The sequence below is a fragment of the Mytilus californianus genome, unplaced genomic scaffold, assembly GCF_021869535.1.
Source record: "Mytilus californianus isolate M0D057914Y unplaced genomic scaffold, xbMytCali1.0.p SCAF_1, whole genome shotgun sequence".
NCBI lineage: Eukaryota > Metazoa > Mollusca > Bivalvia > Mytilida > Mytilidae > Mytilus > Mytilus californianus.
In genome coordinates this window covers 131,004,522-131,032,514 of record NW_026262581.1, presented here as the reverse complement: position 1 = coordinate 131,032,514, position 27,993 = coordinate 131,004,522, and the positions used below count along the sequence as shown (strand labels likewise).

At 32.4% G+C, this 27,993-nt stretch overlaps 1 protein-coding gene and 1 long non-coding RNA gene across 12 annotated transcripts in view; one reads left to right on the top strand and one right to left on the bottom strand.

The window, feature by feature from the left end:
- The first annotated feature begins 275 nt into the window (after window positions 1-275).
- Window positions 276-27,993, top strand: LOC127734346 (uncharacterized). Its single transcript, XR_007997521.1, has 4 exons — window positions 276-536; window positions 916-1,159; window positions 2,379-2,438; window positions 27,191-27,993. It is a non-coding gene; the product is annotated as an uncharacterized LOC127734346 (long non-coding RNA).
- The window catches only part of LOC127734226 (uncharacterized), a 49,698-nt gene continuing 25,005 nt past the window's right edge, over window positions 3,301-27,993 (bottom strand). For 8 of the 11 annotated variants that reach the window (XM_052244035.1, XM_052243997.1, XM_052244021.1 and 5 more), the window contains 11 exons: window positions 19,278-19,480; window positions 18,841-18,883; window positions 17,585-17,749; window positions 15,928-16,043; window positions 14,620-14,764; window positions 13,595-13,797; window positions 10,736-10,783; window positions 8,877-8,976; window positions 6,741-6,938; window positions 5,859-5,915; window positions 3,301-4,712 (listed from right to left, as the gene is read on the bottom strand). In XM_052244035.1, coding sequence (XP_052099995.1) covers window positions 3,814-4,712; window positions 5,859-5,915; window positions 6,741-6,938; window positions 8,877-8,976; window positions 10,736-10,783; window positions 13,595-13,797; window positions 14,620-14,764; window positions 15,928-16,043; window positions 17,585-17,749; window positions 18,841-18,883; window positions 19,278-19,400 — 2,097 coding nt within the window. In that variant the 5' untranslated portion in view covers window positions 19,401-19,480 and the 3' untranslated portion in view covers window positions 3,301-3,813. Of the gene's footprint in view, window positions 4,713-5,858; window positions 5,916-6,740; window positions 6,939-8,876; window positions 8,977-10,735; window positions 10,784-13,594; window positions 13,798-14,619; window positions 14,765-15,927; window positions 16,044-17,584; window positions 17,750-18,840; window positions 18,884-19,277; window positions 23,856-25,918; window positions 26,555-27,993 lie in introns of those variants that run through there. The other 3 variants (XM_052244060.1, XM_052244049.1, XM_052244069.1) reach the window with 3 other exon arrangements.

Below are 27,993 nucleotides of genomic sequence, written 5' to 3'. Positions count from 1 at the left end.
TGAAAATATCCGACAACACTTGTCAACATCAACCGGAAATTTAATTTAAAGTTTCTCCCAGATAGTTGCCAGAATAGGATTAAAAAAATAAAGAAAAAAATGGTGAAAATACTCATCTAAGGGCAATAACCTCTATAAGGAGTCGTCTGACTGCTGTTATGATATTGTAACTATCATATTTATTTAGTTGGCCTTATTTGTTCTGTAATTTGTAACGATTCCAGAATGATCATAATAATAGATGCGTATAAATTTAACCTACACTGTTCTAGAAGATTCCGTTCTATAGTTTTCTAGGAGTTTCCTTTCTACAGTGTTCTAGAGATTTCTGTGACAACTATATATATACAGACACTAAAGTCAAACATTCAGACATAGACATTAATATTCTCAGACCTTCTCTCAATTGGATTGACACTTTTATTTACGAACAACATCATGCTAGATTGTGACCTATTGGACGTAATATTCTGTTTGGATTCCCGAGAAGAATTCCGGATAAAGAAAAGACAAAAGATCGGACATATATTTTAACAGTTAAGTTGACATTTCTATTTGTGTAATACTTCTTTTAAACTTGTGTATAATAAATCTTGTTAAATTTTATTATTGATTTGTGTCTTTTGTTGGCTACAATTAAAGGTAATTTCTGGCCGTATAAACACTACTTTTATTTAAATGGAGAATCGATAGATTTTTACATTCTAAACATTAATTGTTTTGCTCGTTCTTTAATCCCATATAGTTACCTATAGTTGCTTACATTTACGTCATTCAAAGTGGTGTCTGATGCATAGTTGTCACATTGGCAATCATACTGCCACATTTTATTTTTATAGTTTGCTATGTATCTAAGACAGTTTTCAAAATAGTAGACAATAAATGCATTATTTTACCGCTAATTTCTATTTTTAGCCTTGTCGGCCATGCTGGTTGGTTGACGGGATCATAGGACACTTTTTATAACAAGATTTTCCAATGATGATTCTCGCCAAGTTTTGTTCCAATTGATCCAGTATTTTCTTAGAAGATTTCGGTAGAAGTTGACGGAGTACGACAGATGACGGACGCCAAATGATGGCAATAGTTCACACTAGTCTTTTGGGGCAGATGAGCTAAAATATTGAGGACAAAGAAGCATTCATGCCACTTTACAAAGGTAGACCCAAATTTCACGTTTCTGAGAAAACAAAAACTTCACAACAAATGCACATGGCTACAATAATATAATATTTGTAAGCCTTAAAACAAAAATTTTCAATTTTTTTAACGTACGTTTTTTAAACTAATTCTAAAATGACTACGCTTTTACTTGAAACTGAGAAGGATGAACCTGATGTTCAGTAGTTGTCGTTTGTTGATGTGGTTCATAAGTGTTTCTCGTTTTTCGTTTTTTATATAAATCAAACTGTTGGGTTTTCCTGTTAAATGGTTTTACACTAGTCATTTTTGGGGCCCTTTATAGCTTGCTGTTCGGTGTGAGCCAAGACTCCGTGTTGAAGGCCGTACTTTGACCTATAATGGTTTACTTTTACTAATTGTGACTTGGATGGAGAGTTGTCTCATTGGCACTCATACCACATATTCTTATATCTATTTAGTACATATATTGAAATTGTGGTTTTCCTCAAGTCATTCGTTCTTTACGCGCGTCTGGTGTACATGATTTTAAGCCTGGTATCAATGATGAGTTTGTTTACTCGTTACAATTCAAAATGGTCAAAGACAACACTTTTCTCTTTATCAGTATTTAAACTTCTACAGTTGTTAAACTATAAACGAATATTCAGTTGAAATCGAATAAATTCAGGTTTAAAAAAAGCACAAGTAAATGAGATCAAATATAATTAGAAATGTATTTACTCTAAATGGAGATAAAACCAGGTCCGTCGACGTGGTAAGCATTTTTCGTTTTCATGCGTCTTCCGTCTAAAGACTCCAAAGTTAATGAAAAAGCCAGATAAATGACAACGGTAATTTCAAATTGATCTCATTGACCGTGATGATGTAGGATATGTTACACTCACGGATTCATAAAGAATCAGAAAGAAATACTGGCTCGGTCGTCGCCCAGTATGAAAAGTCGTTTTTCGTGTTTCAATCCCATTACATACACTATTTAATAGCGGAATTAAGTATTGACAATTCACCTGGACACTCAAAAATACTTCCACGACACGTACAAAAAATAGGAAACCCTGAACAATCATAGGTCTGTTCTATGTTTCTTTGGAATTTCAACCGAAGATGAAAAAACAGGATCTTCCTTCATTGTACAGGGTACCACAATAACATAAGTTGCCTTCCAAACATTATATTACTGGGTCTGCCAAGTGCTCCATGCAGCCTCTTCCAAATAATTGACATCCATTTTTCAGCAATCAAAGCCGGGCTTCAGAGTTATTATGAAACTCTACTCTAGGGGCAGTATGAATCAGGTTCGGATACTTAAACATTAAAAAATATCTGTTTGATTATATACAATCTAAGTCTTCTTCCTCTTCCAATAGTATAAAACACATTTGACTTCTCTACCCCTCAAACTAGTATTCCCAATTTTAACTTCAATGCAGATTGAAAGAATAAGTCAAACATCGTTTAATTAAACAGAATGATTAACGATATTACACATATTTTGATTGAAAGGATATCATCAATATCAAAAATTGAAAATATCACAGGATTTTGTTACATCTTTTTCTTCTTGTTTTATGAAGCGTTTATATTGATTCCGTTTCATATGAGCACAATAATAAGTCTGCTAGTTGCAGAAATGACCATTTCCTTTGGCATATCAAACTGATTTTATTGCTATTCAAACGGTAACATGTCTATACTTTTACTGTCCATATTCGAAAGGATTTGTTCATTCACAATAGCAATAGGCTGAAATGTTTTCAGTTACAGTTTGAAAGCATTGTTTTTTAAAACTTATAAACCAAAGAACAAATTAAACCCATTGCTATTGAAAGGTTGTTAGTAAGTAGCAATTGTAGTTTAATTAAAAAAATACCATCCAATTTTTTAGGTTGACCTTTTTTCTTAGTTAGGATTCAACAGATGGTCAATCATGATAACGAACACTATTTTATAAAAGTATATGACTTGCATAAGTAAATTCAATCATAATGCCCTCATTAACGTAATTTGTTCTAAAAATTATATGAATGGTTATTCAACTAATATTATATGTTCTGAAAGGTACATTCGGTTTATCTTTTCTCAATTAAAAATGAAAACTGATGGCTTTAGAATTAAACCATAACTGGGAAAAAACTGTACAGTTCTAACTAGATCAAATAAAAAATTATGAGACATTTAATCAGACAAATTGTTAAATTTGCTACAAAGTGTTAAACACATATGTTTAGCCAGAACGATAAGTATTGTCACAATCTAAACGTATTTTGTCGTAAGAATGGACTGTGATACAAACGGTAAACACATACGTTTAGCCAGAACGATAAGTACTGTCACAATATAAACGTATTTGGTCGTAAGAATGGACTGTGATACAAATGTTAAACACATACGTTTAGTTAGAACGATAAGTATTGTCACAATATAAACGTATTTGGTCGTAAGAATGGACTGTGATACAAATGTTAATTAACACATACGTTTAGCCAGAACGATAAGTATTGTCACAATATAAACGTATTTGGTCGTAAGAATGGACTGTGATACAAATGATCAACACATACGTTTAGCCAGAACGATAAGTATTGTCACAATATAAACGTATTAGAATGGACTGTGATACAAATGGTAAACAAAGCGGGCATATTCTAGATGTAGGCTTATTTTAAAATATCACTCACAATATTGTGAATTTTTTTCATTAAAACGTTTTATCTCTTCTTCTTGGTCAATGCTATCGATATCATAGCTTCGAATTTCGTCTTGTATGTTTGGCGGTATAAAATCTATATTTGGCTCACTTGGAGCCAACCCACTGTCAGAAACAGTACGCAAATTACTCTCTGTTGCTTCGTTAAAACCTGTCCAAAAATTTCCCGCATTGATACATACTTTCTCTTTTGACCGATTGAAGCTGATGAAAGCATTTCTGAAAACGTTTGAATTGATGTTTGGATGAATTGATTTCAACGATGGCTCCCTCGCTGGCAATCCACTATCTGAATTATTTCCCAACGCTTCTTTAAATGCCTTTATAAAATTTCTGCCTCCTTTAGACGTTAGAATATTATCATTACGTTGGTCGCAAAACTGGTTAAAGTCTTCTTCCCATGGATGAAAACCGTTGATATGACCGAGAAATTCATTGAGCTGTTTTACTAACAGATACTGGTGTTTGTTGCAAAGATCAAAGGGAACCTGTATATTTTGACTATGTCCAAACTGAACAAGAATGATCTTATTTGATATGTCATTATTGCTAATTGAATTATTTAAAGCAGTTTCAAGACATTCCATAAATAAACTGTCATTATTTTGTCTATACGCCGACTCTACCCACTGTGCATACTGATTTACTGAACACTTTGATAAAACAAATACCATATGATCTGATTTATTCACGGCATTGTCGATCCAGCGGTTTTTATTCTTAGACTGAGACAAGGGATAAAATAAAATATTGAGTTTACAAGTTTCTTGCAGGAAAATAACAAAAGACATGACTAATGTGTTATGTAGGTCGTCGTCATCTGCCGCTACAATGGCTACTGTCCCTGACCTACCATTTAAGGCTGAAAAAAATATAATTATTATTTTTCACTTCAATGAAGAAAAACAGTAACTTATTCATCTTAACATTCTATATCCAATCTTGTAAACATATCCAGTATACTCTGTTTAAGGGGAGGTAGCCAGGCAGATTTACCGTTAAATATCGAGTATACTCTGTTTAGGGGAGGTATCAAGGCGGATGTACCTTTAAATATCCAGTATACTCTGTTTAAGGGGAGGTAGCCAGGCGGATGGACAGTTAAATATCGAGTAAACTGTTAAGGGGAGGTATCAAGGCGGATTGGCCGTTAAATATCCAGTACACTCTGTTTAAGGGGGAGGGGGTGGGTAGCCAGGCGGATGGATCGATAAATATCAAGTATACTCTGTTTAAGGGGAGGTAGCCAGGCGGATGGGCCATTAAATATCCAGTATACTATGTTTTGGGGAGGTATCAAGGCGGGCGGATCGTTAAATATCCAGTATACTCTGTTTAGGAGAGGTATCCAGCAGATGGACCGTTAAATATCCAGTATACTCTGTTTAGGGGAGGTATCAAGGCGGATGGACCGTTAAATATCCAGTATACTCTGTTTAGGGGAGGTATCCAGGTGGATGGAGCATTAAATATCCAATATACTATGTTATGGGGAGGTAGACAGGCTGCAATTGTATTACAATCATCTTTTGATGGTGTACATTTTTTCAGCCGTTCCTAAAATCTCAAAAGAAACCTCTTTTTTTATATTGACCTCTAATCATTGTTGAGTTGATGTGTTATTGACGTTCATCCCACGTCTCATTTGATTAATACTAATAAATACGAGGCGCAGATTTAGTCAGAATTAATGTATATCTTGAAAAATTTCGGGACCTCCATAATTCGAATTCAAAATCAATAATTCATTGGAGACCTCCTGAAATATTTCAGAACCTCCATAATTCGAAATTCAGGACATCCTAAAATATTCCTGGACCTCCACAAATATTTCAGGATCTTCTTAAATACAATAATTTTGACTAAATCCTTGCCTCATGAATTCAAGTTAGCCTTCAGTGACTATGTTACATACTAAAACCATCAAACGTACTATGCGGTATATGAATTTAACTAAATTACTACCGAATTACAGATTTTATATAAAATTAGACAAGGCTTGTCGTACCTTTAACATCTGTGTTATTTATATTCACATCTGTATAAGAATTTCTGTTTTCTGAAACTGGAAAATAGTTAATGTGTGTTATAAAGCAAGAAATAACATTTTCTACATTTAAACTATTAATATTCAGTATGATGATTTGCTGACAATTTGATAGAAGACATTAGTGTAAATGAGAGAGAGGGGACTATACTGTAATCTGTTGGAACAGTTTAATGTGAAATGGAAGGAAGCCTGTATGATCTCAAATAAAAATTAACGGTTACAAACTGAGGCTTTTTTTTCAACCCAAAATTGCAAGTCGTAGCATTTTCCTACCTCATATGAATTTTGCTATTCTTGTAAGGTATTTTGTTTTTATAATATAGCTGCTTATGTTTCTCCGTATTTAAACATCCCTGGCATTTTTTATGTTTGAAAAAATTTACATTTATTTTCATTTGCAGATAGCAATCAGAGCATAACAACTGTTTGTTGTAACTTTTCAGTTTTGAACCTCTAGCATGCGCTTAGTTCACTTTTGATTAGATGCTAGAGGAAGTAAGCCAGACCTAATTTTTTATGCCATATAAACACCACAACTATTTTTGACTAAAGCTGTATGAGGTGTACCTCAAATAATGTCAATCTGCATGTTGCCGCTCCAAAACTTGTCTAACAAAAGTATTTTTGTAATTATTTTTGGTATTGTAAAAGATTTTTTACCCATTTAGTCAATTAAATTCATGGCATCGATGCTGAATTGACTATTACTATTGATCCATTTTTAGTTCGATGTCTTTTCCTTTTTGCATGCATTTACATTGCTTGTTTTCTGTTTTATCTATTGATTAGTCGTTGGAATACTTTTCTCTGTCAAAATTAACGTTCATATTAATGACTTACCTTTATAGAATTTGTAACATTCAACAATTATAATTATCGCTAGGAGAAATGCAATAAATCCGAGAACACTGGGTATAATATCCTGATTAGGTGTTTTACTTATGATCGGGGTTAATGCAGCTCGCATTGGGTCGGGTGAAGTTCGTTGTAAACTCAAAGTTCTTACAGTTCTTCTTGTGACTGCTAAAGGCATTTCACCTTTGAAAGGAAAAGTCCTACATTGAACACTTGAAATGAAGTTAAATAAACAGTCCATAGTAGTACAAACTCTTGAAAATTTCTTAACGTGAGGATACCCAAATTGCACCTATTTTGACAGTTTTTTCACCTACGTTTATTTATGATCTAGACAAAGTTTCCATTCTGTGTTTATTTTGTAGATGTATCATTATTTACTATATAGTTCCACCAATTTAATTTTGAATCCATATTGAATCATAGAAAAATGGGTTTGAACAGACCTCCAAACGGTCAATGATTCTGTAATGAGGAGTACCCAAATTGCATCCATGCTTAAATTCACATCCTTAAAAGTCGAATAGCAGATATTTTGTTTTATTTCTTTAAATATTAAGAATAATTTGACATTAGTCCATGCATACTATCAATTTTTTAAGAAATGAATGCTTCTAACATATTTTATTTGCTAATTTTTAAACGATGACTTTTTGTGGACGTCGCATGGCGACGTTTCCGTATATTTTACTTTTTCCAGTGAAAACTTCTTCTGTTTATATATACTGTGAACTTTTTGTGTATATTTAAATATATTTACCTATGTTGAAAGACGTGCATAGTGTCAAATCATAAAAATACAAATTGTTTAGTCTCTAGGAAAACTTGTAAGATTTCCTCTGCTATTTTCATTAAATAGGTGCAATTTGGGTACTCGGTGCAATTTGGGTACCGTGACGTAACATATTATTTTCCAAACATTAAACAAATGACACAAAATCACTAGAATTGCTACATAGTGAGAAATAGTGTCATAACAGTGGACATTGATCGTTTTTCCTCAGTTTTGTATGAGTCAAGTAATGGAAGCGATTGGACATAGTGTTTATTCCAGCACATGAAATGAACTAGTATAAATCCGTCTTGATACTAGTGTGTTTATTACGTCGGAAATGAAACACTACGGAAAATATGTCAGGGACATTAGTGTAATTCTTCCATAAGGAAAAAGTACACTGCCGGAAAAAAGATTCACTTTTATATGATCTGTGATTGAATAACGTATTTTTTTCAATTGAGTTCTTCTGTTCGATGTCTTGTATTCACAAAATATAAATTGTGCTTCTTAAACTCTGTCATTTGTGAGTTTTACTCCAATAGTCTTTAAAAGTAAAATGATCAGACGAATTACGTTCACAGTTTTTATGTTATATGTCAATATAGATTCAATGATTAAAGTCATATAACGAATTTCTGGTGGTTATAATGTTAAGCACATTATTGAACCAATGCGTGCATATATATACAAAACTAAGTTCTCTGTGTTTGCTTTTTTTTGAATATTTATTACGAACCCGTAACGTATAGTCACCTATTTAACTTTCGGGTTACTGTGTCGAAGGTTGCCGATTAAGATAACAATCAACATAGAATCATCGAGCACGTGAAAAATAATTGAGATGCTAGAGCGATGTTTATTTGTGTTTTGTTTTTTATATATTGTCCATGCGTTCCAATTAGTCAATCAAAGTTGGTTATAACGGTTGTTAAAAGATTTGGTGTATTTTAAAATTATCTTTCAGATTCGATTGTTTAAATCTTGTTTCCACGTTTGTTTACCTTATCTTTCGTTACGGTTTTCCCTTCGCACTTGCATTGTGTGGTTGCTGAATTTCTAACGAGAGTTGTAATGGTTAAGGTCACTGCATACGGAAAAGCTGTCGGCGAATTTGAAAGACAATAATTCAATGGCAGTACATTTTTGAAGATTTTGATAAAATAAAGGATGCTTTTAAAATGAAAGTATATGTTCACATGTTTTATAGTAAAACTTGTCCATTCAAGGATATAAAATATATTCAACTTTTTTGTTGAATTTGAAGTATCATGTGACTTTTAAACCTTTTCAAAGCTTAGACCTGCTTGATCCGAACTAGAATATTTTAATAAACAACATTTTACCTGTCGCGGCCACAATAATAACAGAAGTTCTTGTTCGTATACACTGTCCACAATTGTTTCTATTGGATTTACAACTGCAGTTGTCATCAAATGGCTGAACCTTAAAAAAAAATTATACGTTGGTTCGAATAATTTGTATATTACAGGAGAGACAAAGATATGTTATAAGATACAATGCCATTTTTTCATGTATTTACTTTCCTACATATAAAATATCATAAATTTATTTCATGGCAGGCGGAAGGATATAATTTTTAGGGTTTGACAGGATACACAATAGCATAGATACGATCAACTTCAAGGCTCATTTTTATGAAAATTGAACAACCGATGTCTCAATTCAATGGTTTTTGGTATTTTCAAATTATTGAAAGCTTATATCTCTGAACTGATTTCTTTGTGCAGAATTCTGAATATACTTGTTTCACCTAGAGCAATGTACGGGACAACCTGTTTTGTTAAAATTGCGAAATTACAAAATAAATAATAAAAAAGTCTTTGATTGATAAGGAAGGTTATTTTGAAAAAAAAATCATAATGTGTAAACTCGACCGCTCCAATAACAAACAGAATGAAGTTCGAAGTTCTATTACTTTGCGATTTGCAAATTTTCCTAATCATACACAAGTTGCAAAAGTATAAAATATGAAAACAATACGTTAAATAATTTCATGCGACCGAAGCGCTTTTCTGGATTTACCTTCATTAGGAACGTATAAGTATTATGTTATATGATTTATGAAGAAACAACCGTTAAGATTACGTATATAACATCCTGAAAATCACATTTCCACATTACTGACGGTAAAACGGTCTGAAGAAAAGCAAGTAAGAGACAGTTTAAACAGCTTTATATCGAGTTACTCGTGGTTCGTCTACAGTGTTTTTGTTTTATGTTGTTTGTTTTCAAGTGTGTTAACTGTTTGGTCTTATATGATCTTGCCTTATATTAGAGTTATTTTATTTTTATTTTCTATATTATGTAAAAGTTAAGATAATTAATCAGCTATTTCATTTATATAATTTTTTGTTTAAAGCAACTATATGCACAGAATTTTTTTGTTTATACAAAGTTTTGATTTAGAAGAAAAACCGATATGGTTAGAAAATACAAATAATAACACCATTACAAACATAATTCCATTTTAATATTCTTGTCATGGTTAGAAAATACATAAAATAACACCATTGCAAACTCAATCTTATAGTCTTGTACGTGTCTACAATGAAACAAATCTATTCTTTTTTTAGAAATTTATCTGTGATAATATAAACGTCACAAAAATGCGTCACTTTTTGTGGCGTTGATACATTCCTGAGACGCACAGTTTATAATTCGTTTTTGATGTCCTGGTGTGCTGTCGTGGATTCATGGGAGGTGTCCGTTGTTATTCTGTGGTTTACATTTTGTAATGTACTATTATATTTTTTATTTGTGTGTTTCTCTGTCTCCTGAGTGTTCTTGCGTTTGTTTGTACTGTATTCCTGTACCGTAATGTTGTCGTCATTTTAGCGGTTTTTTCACATTGCCATTAAGCGGGAGGTATGGCTAGCCATAAAACCTGGTTCAACCCACCATTTTTTCTTAAAATGTCCTGCACCAAGTCAGGAATATTGCAGTTATTTTCAAATAGTCCGTTTCTATGTATGTTGGCGTTTGGTTTTTTTTTGCAGTTCAGTGTTTCTGTTGTTCCGTTGTTTTTCTCTTATAGCTGATGTGTTTCCCTCGGATTTGGTTTGTGACCCGAATTTGTTTTCGCTTAATCGATTGATGACCATTGAACAGCGGTATACTACTGTTGCCTTTATCTATATCAAACTTTTTATCGAGTTATCCAACATATTCAACAAAAACCTACCAAAATCCTGTATCTTCCGGGTTTAACATTTAGAAATGTGTAGTCTACCTGAAAAATTCAATTTCTAATTAGATATTTGTGCCTGGAAATACATCATGATACATAATCAAACAAAAACATTTATATTGATTTTCAAAATGTGTTTAAAAATGGAAAATCCGAAACACAAATATGAAATACTACAGTCGTACGGTCATCAAATAGTATAAACTAAAAATAAGGATAATACGAATAGCATCTGATACAAGCCTTTAGCAATGTATACGAAAAGAGAAATTCACTATTTGGAAATGGTAGCTGCGGCTTTTGTCGATGAATTTGTGTTCGACGTCCTCCAGTCTCTTTAGACTGATTTAAGATGAATTGACCGTTTGCTGTTGTCATTAATTCAATCCCTTCTTTTTTTAAAAAGCGATATCAAAAATATCAAGGACATTTGGAATTCAGAAACTACTGATTTTATTAGCTGCAATGAAATTTATAGGAAGCTTATTGATCGGAGAAATTGTATTAAAATGTCAAACTAACTAGGAGGAAATATTTGGAAACAATTTATTTAGAGAAAATTTGTGGTCGGGATTAAAACAACTGATGATTGAAAACAAAGTAAAAGAATTTCAATGGAGATCCATGCACACTATTTTATAAACTGAAGTTAGATTACCCAAAACGAAACTATCAAATGGAAACTGCCATATTTGTCAAAATGACAAAAACATAGAAACCCTGTAACAATTATTTTTTAGTTGTAGTACATCAAAGTTAAATATAAACTAGCTTCAAGAAATCTTGTACAATCAAACACAGGAATAAATCATCCCATTGTTAAAAAGGACATGCTGTTAGGTATAAACACAGGAACATTCAAATATGATAATTTTCTTAACACAATTATTACATATTCTAATTGGACTCTATGGAAAATGAGAAATAAGAAAATCCCACAAAACAACTTTAGCACCTCAAGACATTTATGATATCTGGAAACATAACTTAAAAATAAATCTAAAATTCGCTCTTCAATTAAAAGGCATCGACATCATCGATAAGACAAAATTGAAGTCAGTGATAATGAATATTTTTAGACAATAAATATAATATTAACTTTAGACAATAAATATAATATTAACTTTAGACAAAGTTATCAAAGTTATATTTTTTACGGTTTATTGTTTAAGACTATAGATTTTATAAATATATAGATATATATACAAATGATATAAAAGTGCCTATTATGGTGGTTGTGGTTAATGCACTTCTTTTGTGTGGTATCCTCTTATTTACTTACTATGCTGAAGTTCAAATATAGATTTAGATGCTTCTAACATCATTTAAATATATTGTTTAAATTGTAAAAACTGGACTACTTTTTTAACCTTCTATTGCCCCTGGATAGATGGTTCATTTTGTAAACAGGGGTCCTTAGTCTGTCACCTGGACGACTAAGGTAATTGTATACAGAACATATTTAGGAATAACACGTTTATGTGTGGTCCCAGACCACAATTAATGATCCCGCTTTCCGTTGTCATATATAGTTCCTTTTAATTAAAGTGTATTTTTTCTTAATTTTTTTTCTTTCCCTTCCTCACTCATTTCTTAGTTTTTATTGGATGGAAATGAAAGAAGAGAGGCGAAATAAACTTTTGGATGTTGTATTTTAACTGATTTTGATATAGAAATAGTGATTAGGCCAGGTGCAAAAAGGTGATATTTACAGTTTTCGGAACATCTCTTGACTTGTCCATAGGGGTATGGATGTGTATTGGCTAAATTTGTAAGACACTGGGGAGCAATTTTTCTGAATGTTGGATATCTGTTTGGACTAGTACTGTACTTTACACTCAAAAAATATTTGACAAAAAGAATCGGTGCAATTTTTTTAATGAAACAAAACGTTATAAAGAACTAATAGAGAATTTAATTGTGGTCTGTGGCCGTGTGTGTTGGACTCTGCACCGTGATGGTACTCCGAACCGCGATGGTCACGCTGATGTGCGATGGTTTGACGTTGAAGTTGGCGTTTTTGATCACGCTGAAGTAATATGGTGGCATTGTGACGCTGTCTTGTTGATAGCTACGCTGAAGTGCGATGGTGGTAACGCTCAATTGCGATGGGGGTATCGCTGAAGTACAATGGACTACATAAACTATACTTTCAATGCTTTGCATGTCGATCTCGGAGTCAATTTGTTTGTTAAAACAGTTTTTTGGGGTTTTTAATTTAATAAGGGGCTTATAAACTTTTTAATACTACGGGACACGGATATTGATTGGTGGAGAGGGCGGAAAGTTAACCTTCTGTAGCGGATTTTTTTGGGAATCTACAAAAGGTATTTTTTTTATTTACGATGGAGCGTGGCATTCTCTAAATACGTATGGGTCCGCAAACAAACTCTCCGTATGATGATATTATGTAAACTAAGAATTCATGAGAGGAACCAAATAAAGATAAAATGTTAACGCAGAATTATGTTCACATGCTGAAAATCAGAGAGGACGATCTCTCACTTAGAATGCAACTGTAATTAAAGACACACAAAGACAATAACAAATGCAAATGTATATACTAACTATTAAAAATCTACTTCTAATAGGCCTAGTATTTGAACATCTGTAGATATAAAACAAGCCATCACGCGTAATATAGACCATCGCACATCGGAGAACGAACCATCACACTTCAGCGTCTCCATCGCACCTCCGAGTCCTACATATGTACACAAAAAAATTCAATCCGGGCTTATTTGAATACATGGGATATACATATCTCTTACCTTAATGGTCATTATTAAGCGAAATATACTACATGAATATCCAGTATTTGTACTTCTAATAAAAAGTCTATGATTTTTTTACCTGGGATATCCTGATGTCTTCTATCGTTATTCTATCTTCAAAATCTGTTTCCTCTCCGGACAAGATTTTTTCTAACAAAACATTATATTGTGAAAATTTGTATTCCACAGGAGCGGGAACAAACCAGATCCTTATGTACATATCCTCTATGTTACTAAAGTAAGAAATAGTTGTTATCCAGTCCCTTGGTGCGTCTGTCAAACCTGATGATTATTAGAAAGCAACAAATATCATACACTTCTGCAACGTGTCATTTAGTCAACTGTATAGTGAAATATCCATTTATTTGAGGTAAAATTTCAACACCTAATTATGTTTGTCTTGTAAAAAAATGCATCTACTAAACGAGGGGGTGTGTATAGTTCATTGTCGTCTCTTTTACAATTTGATGACCGTTTTTACAAATTGGTACTAATGTGTCATAAAATTACTACGGACTCGTTAATAGTCTTGACATGTTCCTTTTTTTCTTGTGGAATTTCATAAGAAGCTATTACTTGAATAGAAAGTCTTTACCTATTCAGGAACACGTTTGGTTACTTTAAAATTCATATTACTCATCTTTTTTGTGATCTGTTTCGGTGTTTTTCTATATATTTTGTGGTCGGTCCCTTGCTCTAAATCAAGCATTTCTATTCTCTTAACTAGGTTATTAAAGAATGATGTACCGACATTAACTGACATGTGTTCCTGTGGACTGTTATCTCATGTGGTAGTATTTTAAAAATCCAACCAGATGAGTCGGTCTTACATAAAACAATGATCAAAAAATTTCTCGTATACGTTTTCAACCTAAAGATGGTTCGATGATTAACCCCCAAATTTCAAAATTCAATTAGTCATTCATTTCAGTTTCTTGTATAAGCACAAGGTACAAATTCACCAAAGATACCAGACTTTAAACGAATACAACAATAAACACGCCTTTTCTTTGCTTTTTGTTTTTCAATTTGGGTATTTTGATTTTGAGTGATGAATTAAAATAACATATCCTTTCTTTTCCATTACTCACTAATTTTACGTACCCCATTGCCATTTTCCAGTTCTACCATATCTTATCAGATTTGTATTGTGTTCACTCTCAGGGGGTTTTGGGAGTGTCCATGATGTAATGGAGAAATCTTTATTTCCATTCAAAGGCCATAATTTAATTTCAAATTTCAAATTATTCTGAAAATAAAAAGAATCGAATTAAACATATTTCGGCAGTAAGGGTATTGATGTAAGTGAAAAACATGTTCAACTTGTTAGTTAATGGCCGACATACTAGTAGTTCCTCCGATATATAAGCGAATTATAGCAAAGTTTACATAATTGGACGATATTTCGGATTTTAATGAAATTGTGGATGCATCAGAACTCGTTGAACTGCACATAAATCTCGGAAAAATAATATACATGTGCGTAACGTTTATAATTACAAAGATTCAATCAATTAAAAATTGTGAAATAGGGCTTAAATGGATACAATGTACGTAAAAAGCGGCAACAAATATGCAGCTTTCCCTTTAAAATGCGTTTCCTCTCATCCTACCGGTTTTGTTTATACATTGAGACAATGTATAGTTATCTATATATATACTTACATCTCAATGAACATAGTCTAAGGTAACATTTGTCATTACAGTAACGGAACAACTTTATTTTGAATAACAAACATGTATCTGTCTTTGGCTATTCTTTTTCTCGTTTGTGGTTTATAAACTCTTCAGTTTTTAAGAAGTTTTGGAATTTTTAACATTTTGGACATCAGCATCGCTGAAGAGACATTTATTGTCGAAATGCGCATCTGGTGCAGCACAATTGATATCGTTAATGTTATTACTACCACTTGGTCGATACCTCTGCTGGTGGACTGTTATTTTTTCCTATGATATCACCGGCCAATTAGCCAATACTTCGGCACAGGCATGACAATACGGATATTGTGTTATTATAATTTGCTATTACAATTTTTTTAAATTATTTAAAATCAAGGAATATATCTCCTTAGTGCAAAGCTCTGATTGGGTGCCCGGGTTTAACTATACTTTTTTGTCCTTTGGGATTTATAAGCTCTTCATCTTTTTGTAATAAGTTTTGGATTTTCAAACAATCTTGCCTCGAGCATCACTGGAGGGACATTTATTGTCGAAATGCGCATCTGGTGCAAAAACAAATTGGTACCGTTAATGTTATCAATAGACTATATCTAATACTTCCATCTCTATTAGTGTTGTCGAAGGTAACATTGGTTATTACAATAACAGTAAAGTTTTGCTTTGATTAACAAACATGTTGTCTAAGGTATAATTGGTTATTAGATAACGGTACAATTGTACTTAGATACTTACATCTCTATGAGTGTGGTCTAAGGTAACATTGGTTATTACAATAATGATACATTTTCTCAGATTTTTGTCCAATTCTTCGTAATTTAAGTGGAATCCTCTGATATTTTGTATAAAACCTGAGAACAAAGACAAACAGCGCCAACGTTATTGACTAAAAATGAACTATTGATTATGGAGGGTTATTTTATAAAAGGACAACATATATGTAGGTCTCTAAAGTGCGATGGGGACGCTAAAGTACGATGGTCACGCTTAAGTGCGATGGTTTGCGCTAAAGTGCGATGCATCCACACGCTAAAGTCCGATGGTCCGCGAAAGTATAGACGTAAGAAACGTAGTTGGATTATGACGTTAACAGTCGTTTATACAAACTATAAAAATGAACATGTGGGAAGATAAATTAAAAATATTTGATTAACAACTTTTAAACCAAATGTCCATGACTTAATTAAATAAAACCTAACCGTGCTTTGTCGGCTGAAGCAAATGTGGTGATGGAAGGACTTGTATCCTGCAGTCGACCATTTTTGCTATATAGATACAAAGTAGTATACCCATAAGTATCCGGTATCCCGCTTCTTTTGGAAGCGAACAGATACATTTAAATCATTGTTTACTAATTGCGGTCCCCGTAAAAATACTGTCTATTTTATTGAAAAGTAACGTCGGTAAAATAAAGGTACATGTTTTCAAGCGTAAATTATAAATGTCGGCCAAACATTAGTTTGTACATTGTAGTAAAATATAGCATGTATTTGTACTCGCTACGAAAAATGGGAAAGCTCGGCGAACACCGCCTTTCTCTCGCGTTTAAATTAAAGCTTTTACAAATTAATGTTACTTATACTGTAAGGGGAGGTGTTCACATTAGACCGTGTGTGAACGGCAAGCTACATCAATTATCAAATACGCCCGAATTGTTAAAAATTCATTTACGGGAAATATATTATTTTTGTGACACCTAAATTACCTTTTTTTAGCAATTATTACGTGGTCAATCTTCTAAATTTAAAAACAATCACATAACCTAACGATTAATCATAAAGCCTATCACACTATATGTAATACCTTAGCATACTAGCTTTTGCAAAAAGACTTGTTTTTAACATCCATGTACTTTAATGTTTTAAGCCCTCGAACCGTACCATATTGTTTAATCGCATTTTAGCGTGCTTTACCATCGTACTTTAGCAAACAAGCAACCATCGCACTTTAGCGTGCTATACCATCGCACTTTAGCAAACAAACAACCATCGCACTTTAGCGTAGACCATCGCATTTTAGCGTGACCATCGCACTTTAGAGTACCATCGCACTTTAGAGTCCTACATATATACATCCAAAAAGAAAAAATGAAAAAAGAAGAGAAAGAAAAAAAATAAAGATAAAGAAGAGAATGGAATAAAAGAGCTCTTTTTCCGAAATATCTACGCGAATGATGGTATGTAAGAAATATTTGACACGAAAATAATCTTCATTGTTTTGATTTAAAATTTAAATATAACAGTAGTTAAAAGTTACTGTGTACTCCAAGTCGACTATTTTATAGATGCAACATCGGCCTTATGAGATGTGTTATCGATTACACTTGTCAATTATTTTTATTTGAAATGGTTAAATCGGACTTTTTTTTATCTCACTTGTTTACATAATATACCTGTTCTAGGAGGTTGAACTACTACTAGAAATCCAGGATAGAATCGAGTTGTTCTTAAGTACTCTTCTTGTATTGGTATTAGCTGCAAGTCATGTGGTTTTGCTGCCCAATATTTTTGTCCATATAGAGCTCCATATATAGTTGACAGGACATTGTCACTACAATCTAATACAATCAGAATAAGTGTTTCATTGCTTTAAAAATGAAAGCTAACCGGATATTTTTGATAGTTGCGAAATCCAAACACATGAAACAGACAGGATATACCATTCAATTTAGGAAATTATAATGAATTTCATGTACATTTATTCAGCATCACATTATGCTTAACTCGTAATTTTTCTTAACTTGTATTTGTAGGATTGTTTAGTGAATTGTATCTGATAATATTCATTATTTAGTGTAATTCGTACGTGTTAGGTTTTTTTCAATTTTTAATTTTATTGTGTGTGTTTTTTTTGTGTGTGTGTTTATTGGTCGGTAAACTGTGTCTTAGACAATGGGGGTTTAAAGTGCTTTTTGGTTCTTTTCCTGATGCTAGCAAAATACATATTTATGTATATTGTGACTTATTACGAAGTTTTAATAATAGCTAATTCACTTTCTTCTATAAAAGGTATGTCAACAACATGTATATTTTCTACGTCCGCATTCTGCGAAACAAACCTTACAAAACAAGGTCACTAAACAGAATAATTGAGTGTTTTTACTTCTACTATCTCGAATCAAGTTTCACTAATGCAATTCATTTTATTTAATGGGATTTGTTATTCAGTTAAAGAAAGGAGTCATTTTTTTAAGGAAACTTGAAGCTACTATTGACTGCTTTTGAAAAAAAACTGAATACCTGTCATAACATACAGTTGCTACATATTTTGTATTGTCGTGACATCAGTAGCTAGGAAACATTGCAGAGTTCCCTTTGTGGTTCTTGAAAGCAAATGATTGAAAAATAAGCATGTTTACATGAGCAACACGACTGGTGTCACAGGTGGAGCAGGATTTGCTTAACCTTCCGGAGTACCTGAGATAATCCCCGATATTTGGTGGGGTTGGTGTTGTTCAGTCGTTGGTTTTCTTCGTTGTGATATGTATACTGTTGTTTGTCTTTTCTTCTTTTTTTGCCTTGACGTTGTCAGTTTATTTCTACTTCTTAGTTTGAATGTCCCTTTCGCCTTTCTTTATTAATAAAAAAATAACAACCTTTTCTATGAAAAGGGAAAGTGTTTCATTATTCTCAAATATCAAACACTTACTTTCCTTTTCGTACTTGATGGCTGTGCAATGGAATTTGAGAGCCTAAAATAAATGATGATTCATAAAACAGAAACAAAAGTAAAACACAAATTAATATCAGTAATAGGCAAAAGTTAAAAAATAATTTGTAGATCTGAAGATGTCCTTTATGCTGTTTTTCTAAACTGATTGTTTGGTGCTGAAGCAATGCAAATGACATAAGTGTGTTGTTACTACTGCTTGGTTAAAATATCGACATAACCTAATTCAGAAATTTCTATTGTCAAATATTTTGGATTAAAGAGCATTTTATGCTCCATCTAGATTGAAACGTGTCCATTCAAAAGAGGTATACATCCACATTGGCTTTATGTAGATAGAGACAAAAAATGACACATGAAACAACCAACTAGTTAACTTATATACAAGATTTAGATATAAAGAATTTATAACTTACTGAGTTGTCTTGTTGTGAGTAGCATGTCAGATTGAAGCAACTTGTATATGGTATACACGACAAAAGGAAAAATACATTTAAGTACCACATGTCTTCATTGCAGCTAGTTATTCCGAGTGGCATGTCTTCATTCCATCATGGCATGTGTTAAAACCACAGTAAATTGTAATTCTATACTTCATCATATATTCGACGAAAACAATCTGTATTGTTTGAATTAAAAGTAACTTTAATTTAAAATTCATAAATGTTGACACTATTAAATAAAACTTTCAAATCAAAATGATATATAAGATAACATATCATTGCGTCAGTAAATATTTAAGTGAATAAAAGTAGATCTTAACATCACAAAGTTTGTAACCGAATATTTTTTCACGGGTATCGGGTTTAGGACTTAACCATACACAATAGTAAGTATCTGACCAAGTAAAACAGAGTTAATAGTTAAAACTATTATTGATGCATGAATGATGTTAAAGCAAATGTATGTCAGGAATATCCCGAATTTGATACTTGTTCACATAAAAAACTTTGGTTAATGGAGGTTTTATTAACTTGTGCATGGCTTTATAAATATGTTGAGCGTTATTTAGATTCTTTCCTATTATGTTTCTAAAACATCACATTTCATTTAAAACAAAACATAATAATCAGAATTTTGAATTGAACAACTCAACTATTCAAGATCCATTAGTACAGAAGTTTCTAAAAAATAATCACCAGAAGCATAAATCTTTAGTTTGATATACTTAGAAAAAACTCTGTTTTAAATCAAAGACTTGCTAGATCCACTATTTTATATACGACACCAAGGACCATTTCGTACTAGAAATGTCCAGTTTGTACTAGCTGGGTGGGACCTATAACAGACCTTTCCTTATTTGTAAAATTGTGCGCAAACATGCTTGAGTAGTGTATATTTTGTCAATGTATAATTCTCAAGAGGAGGCAAGAGTAGTTGACCAATGTTGCATTGGGCCGAGTGTGATTTTTTATTCTTAATGTGATTTCTGCTGCGAATACAGAATTTAACATACAAAATGATTTGCATCAAAGCAAACGACCAGCATTCTCTCCGAGTACTTTTGTTAATCTTACATAAAGCATTTTTTGTATACTCAAAGGGACATAGACTCACATACAGATGGTGACTTGAATCATTTGAAAAACGTTGGGACTTGTTTCATTTGAAATGCGTACACGTATACGTATTCTAGGAATAATTTATATTACATGCTTAAAATTTAAAAAAACCAGGTATAGAAAAATTCAGAATTGTCTGAATTCTATTTGTTCATTTGGTGATTACTTAGTCTTACTTTTTTTTTTCTCCTAAAGTAAACACACTTAATAAAAAGCAAACTTCATGACACACAAAAAGAAACAACTCGTGATCAAATCGTCAGAAAATGACACTTGTTCATTATAAAATTCGAAACAAATAAAAATTCAAAATATGACAATTCTGCTTCTAGTGGTACCAAGTTAATAAATAAACTCATCATGGATACCAGGATTGAAATTTTGTATTTGCGCCAGACGCGCTTTTCGTCTACAAAAGACTCATCAGTGACGCTCAAAAATAAAAAAGTTTAAAAAAGGCCAAATAAAGTACGAAGATGAAGAGCATTGAGGACCAAAAATTCCTAAAATCCAACCAAAAATAAACTAAAAAAAAATTCTTGAAGGAACAGTGTTTTTTTTTTTTTTATGAAATGTATCGCGAAAAGTCGCATATGACTCATACTTATGTCCATCTTAATCGATTAATACTAGCTATTTGTTTACGCATGTTCCATATTCTTTGAAATTATACAATGTTCTACTTTGAATATCTTTATTAATATATTTTTTTTAATATTATCGGTTTTTATTTGCAAAATAATCGTTTTGCTATTGTTTGATTAACTGATATAAAATCAAACTGCATACGTCGAGCGATCGCAAAATGGCTATATCGCCACGACAAGTATTACGTAGAATTTATAATAACACACAAAGTCCACAATGTTAAAACTATTGTTCATGACCAATATTACTTATACATATGTATCTCTGGTGAGTTTTTACATACAAATAAAGACTAGATACTAAAATTAAATGCTTACATAAAATTCTAAATCATTTAAAACAAAATAGATATTAGACGTTCGAATTGTTTATATACACGATTTTTATTTATCAATTTGTCATATAGTCATGACAACTATAGTGCAGTTAATGATATCACTAGCCTAAAATACTGAGGAAGAAGATTTTCGTACAAAAACCCTTATTCAGATTAGAACGAGTTGAAAGATCTTAAAAAATGAAGTATTGTAAGTCTAATAAAAGGAAATAACAAATTAAGAAAAAATGGACAAACACTATTTTGTTTGTATAACATAATGATAATGATAAAATACAGCGAAGGAAAATATATATAAAGTAATCACAGATTGGCAAAAATACGATACTGTCTCATGGTTGTCATTATGTTGATAATGTATTCCATATCGTAATAATGCTAAATATAGCCAAACCTTTTAATACCGTCTATAACTATCAACCAATTATTGCTCATCATAACGCTTTTTGATTAACTAAGACTCGATATATCATTGTTATCATTTTCAGGTAGGAACTCTCTATCAAAATCATGGACCTGCTTCATTAGGTTACTAAGACTGAAATTACGGTTCAGTGTCGTAGCCGATATTATAGATGTTTCATCACTTTAAATATGTGGATCTATCATCTTTACTTAAGATTAAGATAATAATTGAATTATTTATTGTGTCCTTAGCTAGTTGATCTGGAAAAAAAAAAACAAAAGAAAACATGTATAAATTCAAAGCTGAAAATATTCGTCGTCATTAAGAACTCCAGAGAGGTGTAAGCTTTTGATCAAGACTGAACGTCCAATCAAGAATGTAATATTGAGATAATGAAAAGCATTAACACGATATTTCCATTGCTTTTCGTGTAGGGATTTTGTGCAATGAATTGATAAACCATATCACTCTCTTTTTACATTCCATACGCGACAACAGTATAAAGCACTAGACCAAGTTGTGTAAGAGTTGTTCTAAGTACCGTTATAAAACACTTGTTGAAAATTATAACCAAGCAGCAAATGTTTTTGGTTTATTACAATCAGGGATCGAACACACCTTTCGCACTCTATGGGAGCCCTCAAACACAAGACAACCTAATATTTGGGTTCAATAACGGTACATGTTCTGTATCTCAGTATCGACTGACTCAGTCTTTGTTAAATTGGCACTTTTCAAAAAATTGTGCAGAATTTATTTTTGTTTCAAATAAAAAAATACTTGGCAAGAGTAAAGTTTTATCCTGTCCAGTACTACAGACAAAATGTCACAAAACATGTAATTGCATATAAGATAATAACCATCACTGGGAAGTTAACCAATCAAATGTTCACCCTTTCCTTACTGTTTACAAGCTTATGTAACCATGTAACCTCAAGTGTCCAAAATATTTTATAGAAACACCAAATAAAAAAATAATTGTGCTTTGAAACATCCAAGATACATGTTTATGACTCAAGATTTTTTTTTCTGCAATTAAATGCAGGGTTAACTTCGTACAACTGTCTAATCAAAGGGAATATTTTTTCGACCTTTAATAGTATGAAACCGGATTTTGTAGTATTACACCTATTACTACTACAAGCAAAAAATGCAAAAAAAAAAAATAAGAACGCTCTGTAAAACATGGTCATTTGTGTGGTCAGTTTCAACCGCTGTGTGTTGTGATTTTGAAGTTTTTACTGTTGATGACTGTTTTTGAGATGTTATCACTACATCTTTACCTAAATATAAGATCATTAGATTTAGAATACATCTAGTGAGATAAATATGATAAAGTTATATCTGTCTCAAATGTGCAGTTTTTCATATAAAAAAAAACAGCGTTTGAAAACATTTATAAATGTTGACCAATTGTAGCAACAATAGTATCAATTATAATATAACTAGAATTAGGCAAAGTAGACCTTAGATGCAATTGGTTATCATTTTTAGGTTCATTTTGGTCATAAAGCTTTTCAAATGTTTCGGATCTTAAATATCCTAGGCTTTCAAATATTCGGTTTTGAGCGTTCCTGATGAAGGTAAATCCAGAAAAGCGCTTCCGTCGCATGAAATTGATAATGTTAATATTGAACACACATCTAGTGAAAAGGGTAATGTGATTAAATGAAATAAAACAAGTAGAAGTTTTATCATTTGGTAAAACTGGTCTACTGTATGTTTTCAGTATTGGTATCAATCGCGGAACATTCAGAAAAACAAAATAACATAGATTTCTAGGCATAATTTTCTTCTTCTATCTTATATATAAAAAAAAATGTGTGAACGTTAAATATAAGTTTTTTGATTTTATCATTTTCAGCGATTTTTTAGATTACTGCTTTTCTCATCTTTATGTTGTTTCGTAGAGTAATTGTATAGTGGAAACATTCCTATTCTATACAATGGTTCCTACAATTGGTCAAATGTATCTTCAATTTCAGGTGTTTAAAAAGATTACAACTGTAAAATTCAAAATTTCTAATAAAACTCGGTATAACCCATAAAGTTATCCATATATTTTTTTAAATTCAAAATTAAAAGTTTTCTTTTTTAAAAGACTTTATTTGGAATTTACATACAAATTACAAGTTTTCTGAAAATATTCATCTGGTTGGATGCTTTCGTTTTTTAAAAGAACAGTTATGGAAATGTATAAATAGAGACAACAGTATATTTAATTGTTTTTAATGATGTCACGACGATATTCAAAATGGCTTAACAAAATAGGTGGATATAATTAGATAATAGTGTCAAGGAAAAGCATGTTCAAACATAAATAGGTACTCCATATCATAGAAAAATATCTAGTAACTCATCACAGGGTTATCCAAACTAACGCTGTAATCTGAATAAAATGTAAAACAGCAGTTGTGCAATAAAGTTTAGTTTAATTGTTAAAAAAAAGGAAAATATCTAACGAACTGTATACATTGATAAGGTATACACGGGCAATAAACAATGAACATTTGGGAAATAAGTGCGACATGAACATGGGTCGCAATTCCGAACGTTTTGAAATAGGAAAAATTCGTAGCACTATGGTCCACAAATCAACAATATCATAAGGACAGACGAGCTACGGTTTCGCAGCTAGGGTAGGACTACGCTTTCACTTTGCTTAGGTCGAAATATTTTTGAACATTCTGTAATTGTAGCCGGTCTGGGGAAACTCTCTGGTATTTTAGGTGTGGACTTCCTTTGTAAGAACAGAGTGTCTATTGACACTGCAGAAGGGATGTTAAGGTCACCAAACTTTGAGGTCAAATTTAAACGCCAGTCGGCGTTTCATAATGTCTGTGCTAGGGTCCAACATTTTTGTCGAATGAGTAATAAGGGGGATTTTTAATAGAAAACAAGAATGTTGCTTAGAACCTTTAGCTGACTTCAAGGGCGATAATCATTGTCAAAATCAAAAGTAGTATTTTCAATTTTGAATCCTAACTAGGATCCGAGAATTCTTAAAAAGAACGTGCAAGTAGGGTCTGTACAACCAATTAATCAAGTTGTAAGCTGCAATTCGGAATCCAGCAGTCATATAAAAGAGAACATTAACTTGTTAGAAAATACATTACCAGAGCATTTACAACCGTTAGTTGAGTGATGTACCGGGAAATTATCGACCGAGGAACGGAAACGCTTAGAGAGCGTAATTTATCAATACCCTGATATTTTTGTTGGACCGAATGAAATATTGGGACACCCCGATCTTGTCAGATACCAAATCGACCCCGGATATAATAATCCGATAAAATAACCTTTATGGCGATTATATATTATGCAACGAGACGTAGCCGAAGCGGGAATAAATCAAATGCCAAAAACAGGGCGTTATTGAACCAAGTCACTCTCCGTAGGCCATTAATATTGTCTTGGTGAAGACGTCTGAAGGCTCTACTCGAAGAAGAACGTGTACCCATTACCCAGTGTCGATTTTTTGTTTTGTTTGCAGCTAAGTATCAGATTATTTTGTTAACAGTAAATAAAATCAAACTTAATATTATTTTTATATACATATGCACATTCATGGCTCTACAATCTGTCGATACCTGTATCTTGGCATTGCACAAGGTCATGTTTTTCTCTGACTGTTTATTACGTCTTTACACTAGATCCATTGGATGTTGGATGTGTACTGATTGATATGTTAGCCTAAGATGCATGCTTTTTTTATTAGTTGTTATTGGATTTGAACTAGGTGTCAGTAACTGCGAGTACTCTCAGATCTTTACTTAGTGTCTTTTCGTTGTGGTCAATGGAGAATGCATCAATTGGAACCGAGTTGGGGGTTCGTCTGGCTGCTGATATTAAACAGGAAGCTGTAACCACATTCTTGCAATATTTGTATGAGGGATGTACGTTACTTACTGAAAAAATGGGAAACATGTAGAAAAAGTAGCAAAGATTCTTCAAGTAGACAGTGTGATTAAATGCTGCTCAGACTTCTTCAAGTGTCTTGAAAATAATCCACAGGAAAACAACACAATGCAATTACAAATTTGACAAATATGACTTTGCTTGAATTCCGTCATGTGCGAGCACTTTGCTTACAAAAAAACTTACCATGAATGACTGATGAAAAGGATGTCAGAAGCTCCGGGCCCAACTTGTCGCACAGGAGGGAAACGTCAAAGGTTACATCTTCGTCCTTCCTCCCCACCAACTGATTTCATGTCTCAAAGAGCTGATGATGACACAAAGTTATATGACAGGAACTCCTTCTTGAGTAGGAAGTGTACGATCAGGTGCTTAAAGTCAGTCAATCAGGTCAGGTTCATCGTCAGTTGTAGAAATAAAAGAGGACAGTGGAATTAATTCAAAGAGAAAAGCCTGGCCATGGGCAACCAGAACCATCAAGATTAGTCCAGCAAAAGACATAAATTTCTGTAGCATCACACATTTCAAAACCTAAAGCCACTCGTGCGATAAATATTGCGGATGACAGTGGTAGAGGAAGGACCGAGAAACAGGCTCATTTAGTGATCGTGTTCAAAATATTCCAAGTTCATCAAGACCAACACCGGCCTTTCTTACCGTAAGAAGACCGGTAGGACCGGTTATCTCATAGCCAATTACGGCCAATACGGCAGTGTAGAAGCTATCTCTAAACCAGTGTGTGTTAGATATAAATGAATAATTAAGTTAAAACCAGTTACAATATATTTTACATCAAATGAGTTAAAAAAAATATTTTCATTCTAAAAAAGTTACCGTAGGTGTTAAATGGAGTAAAATATTTATCGTTATCTTTAATTTGAGCAAATTTTGTTGTCAGTCGTTATTGTGGTTCCCCCAATTCCATGCTCGTTACAATATAAAAATAAACTGCATTCATGAAATATCATTTCCAGTTATGATAGACTTTCAAAAGCATTTAGATACTTATGTTCATTTTTGGAAAGGTATTATATCACTTTCCGTCTTATAACTTCTATAGTGCGATTTGTATTGAAAACAAACAAGATATGTCTTTTTGAAACATATTGCTCCACATTTGTTTATATGGGACTACAGGGGCGGTGGTAGAGATAACTTTTCACTTTTAATCCGGGTTGTGGTAGTCGTTGGGATATCTTATACAATATATGTTTTTTTTAAGAAAAATTGTTGTGTAAATAATCATTTGTCATTATGTTGTTATATAAGAACTAAAATTAAAATGATAATATTTCATTTTACAAGTATAACTTTTCCTTAATACGTAATTATATCAACCCATTCATTCAGTCCGTTCAACAAATTTCTAGTACATAAAGCTCCTCCAAGTTTTTCTGGTTTTAAGAACAAACAGTTAATAGATAATTGATTAATAGATGTTTTTTTTTCATTTGCTAGCTCACAAAGTAACAGTGAACATACAGGAAGACGTAATATGCGACAAAAACGACTATTCTGAATCAGTCTCAATTTATCTTTGCTCCTACTCCAAAACACACTTAGATGTTTAAGTATACTAGAGTTCTTGTATGTGGAATATTATCGCTATTGTTAAAAGAGAGGCGAAAGATACCAATAAATAATGATGGCACATTTCTCAACAGGCCAATATAACTGCTCATACAGATCCCAATACTGTATAGAATAAAATGAGTCGCTACAGTCAAAAAACAGAGTCGCGATTACATTAATTAAATTTTGGAACAAAAATGTATATAATTTTGAAATTAACAGAAAAATATAATTACAGAAGTTGCAAATTGCCATTACATATTGACTTCGAAACTGAGTTTTATCGATATTGATATATAAATTGAGTTTTATTGGAAGACGAAAGTCAAGTAATCTTCCCACAGGTACCTACATCGAATTCTTTTTTCAGTACTATCAGGCCAAAAAAAAACAACGATAAAGGTAAAACAGACTTAATACATACAATGAACGTGCAACTTCATGAAATTAGATTTGTTATTAATTCGCATGAGAATGGTATTTATCCCAAAAAGATGTATATTAACAAAGATCCAGAATTATTTATGCTTGGAAAAGGAAAAAAAAACAATGACAGGCGCAAAAATTATTGTTAATCTCGCAACCACCACAAACACCTTGTAATAGGGAACTTGAATATTTATATAGATAAGAATTCTACCATTTTTTGTAATTGTCAGATGAAGTCCTATTAACAGAATTCTTACAAC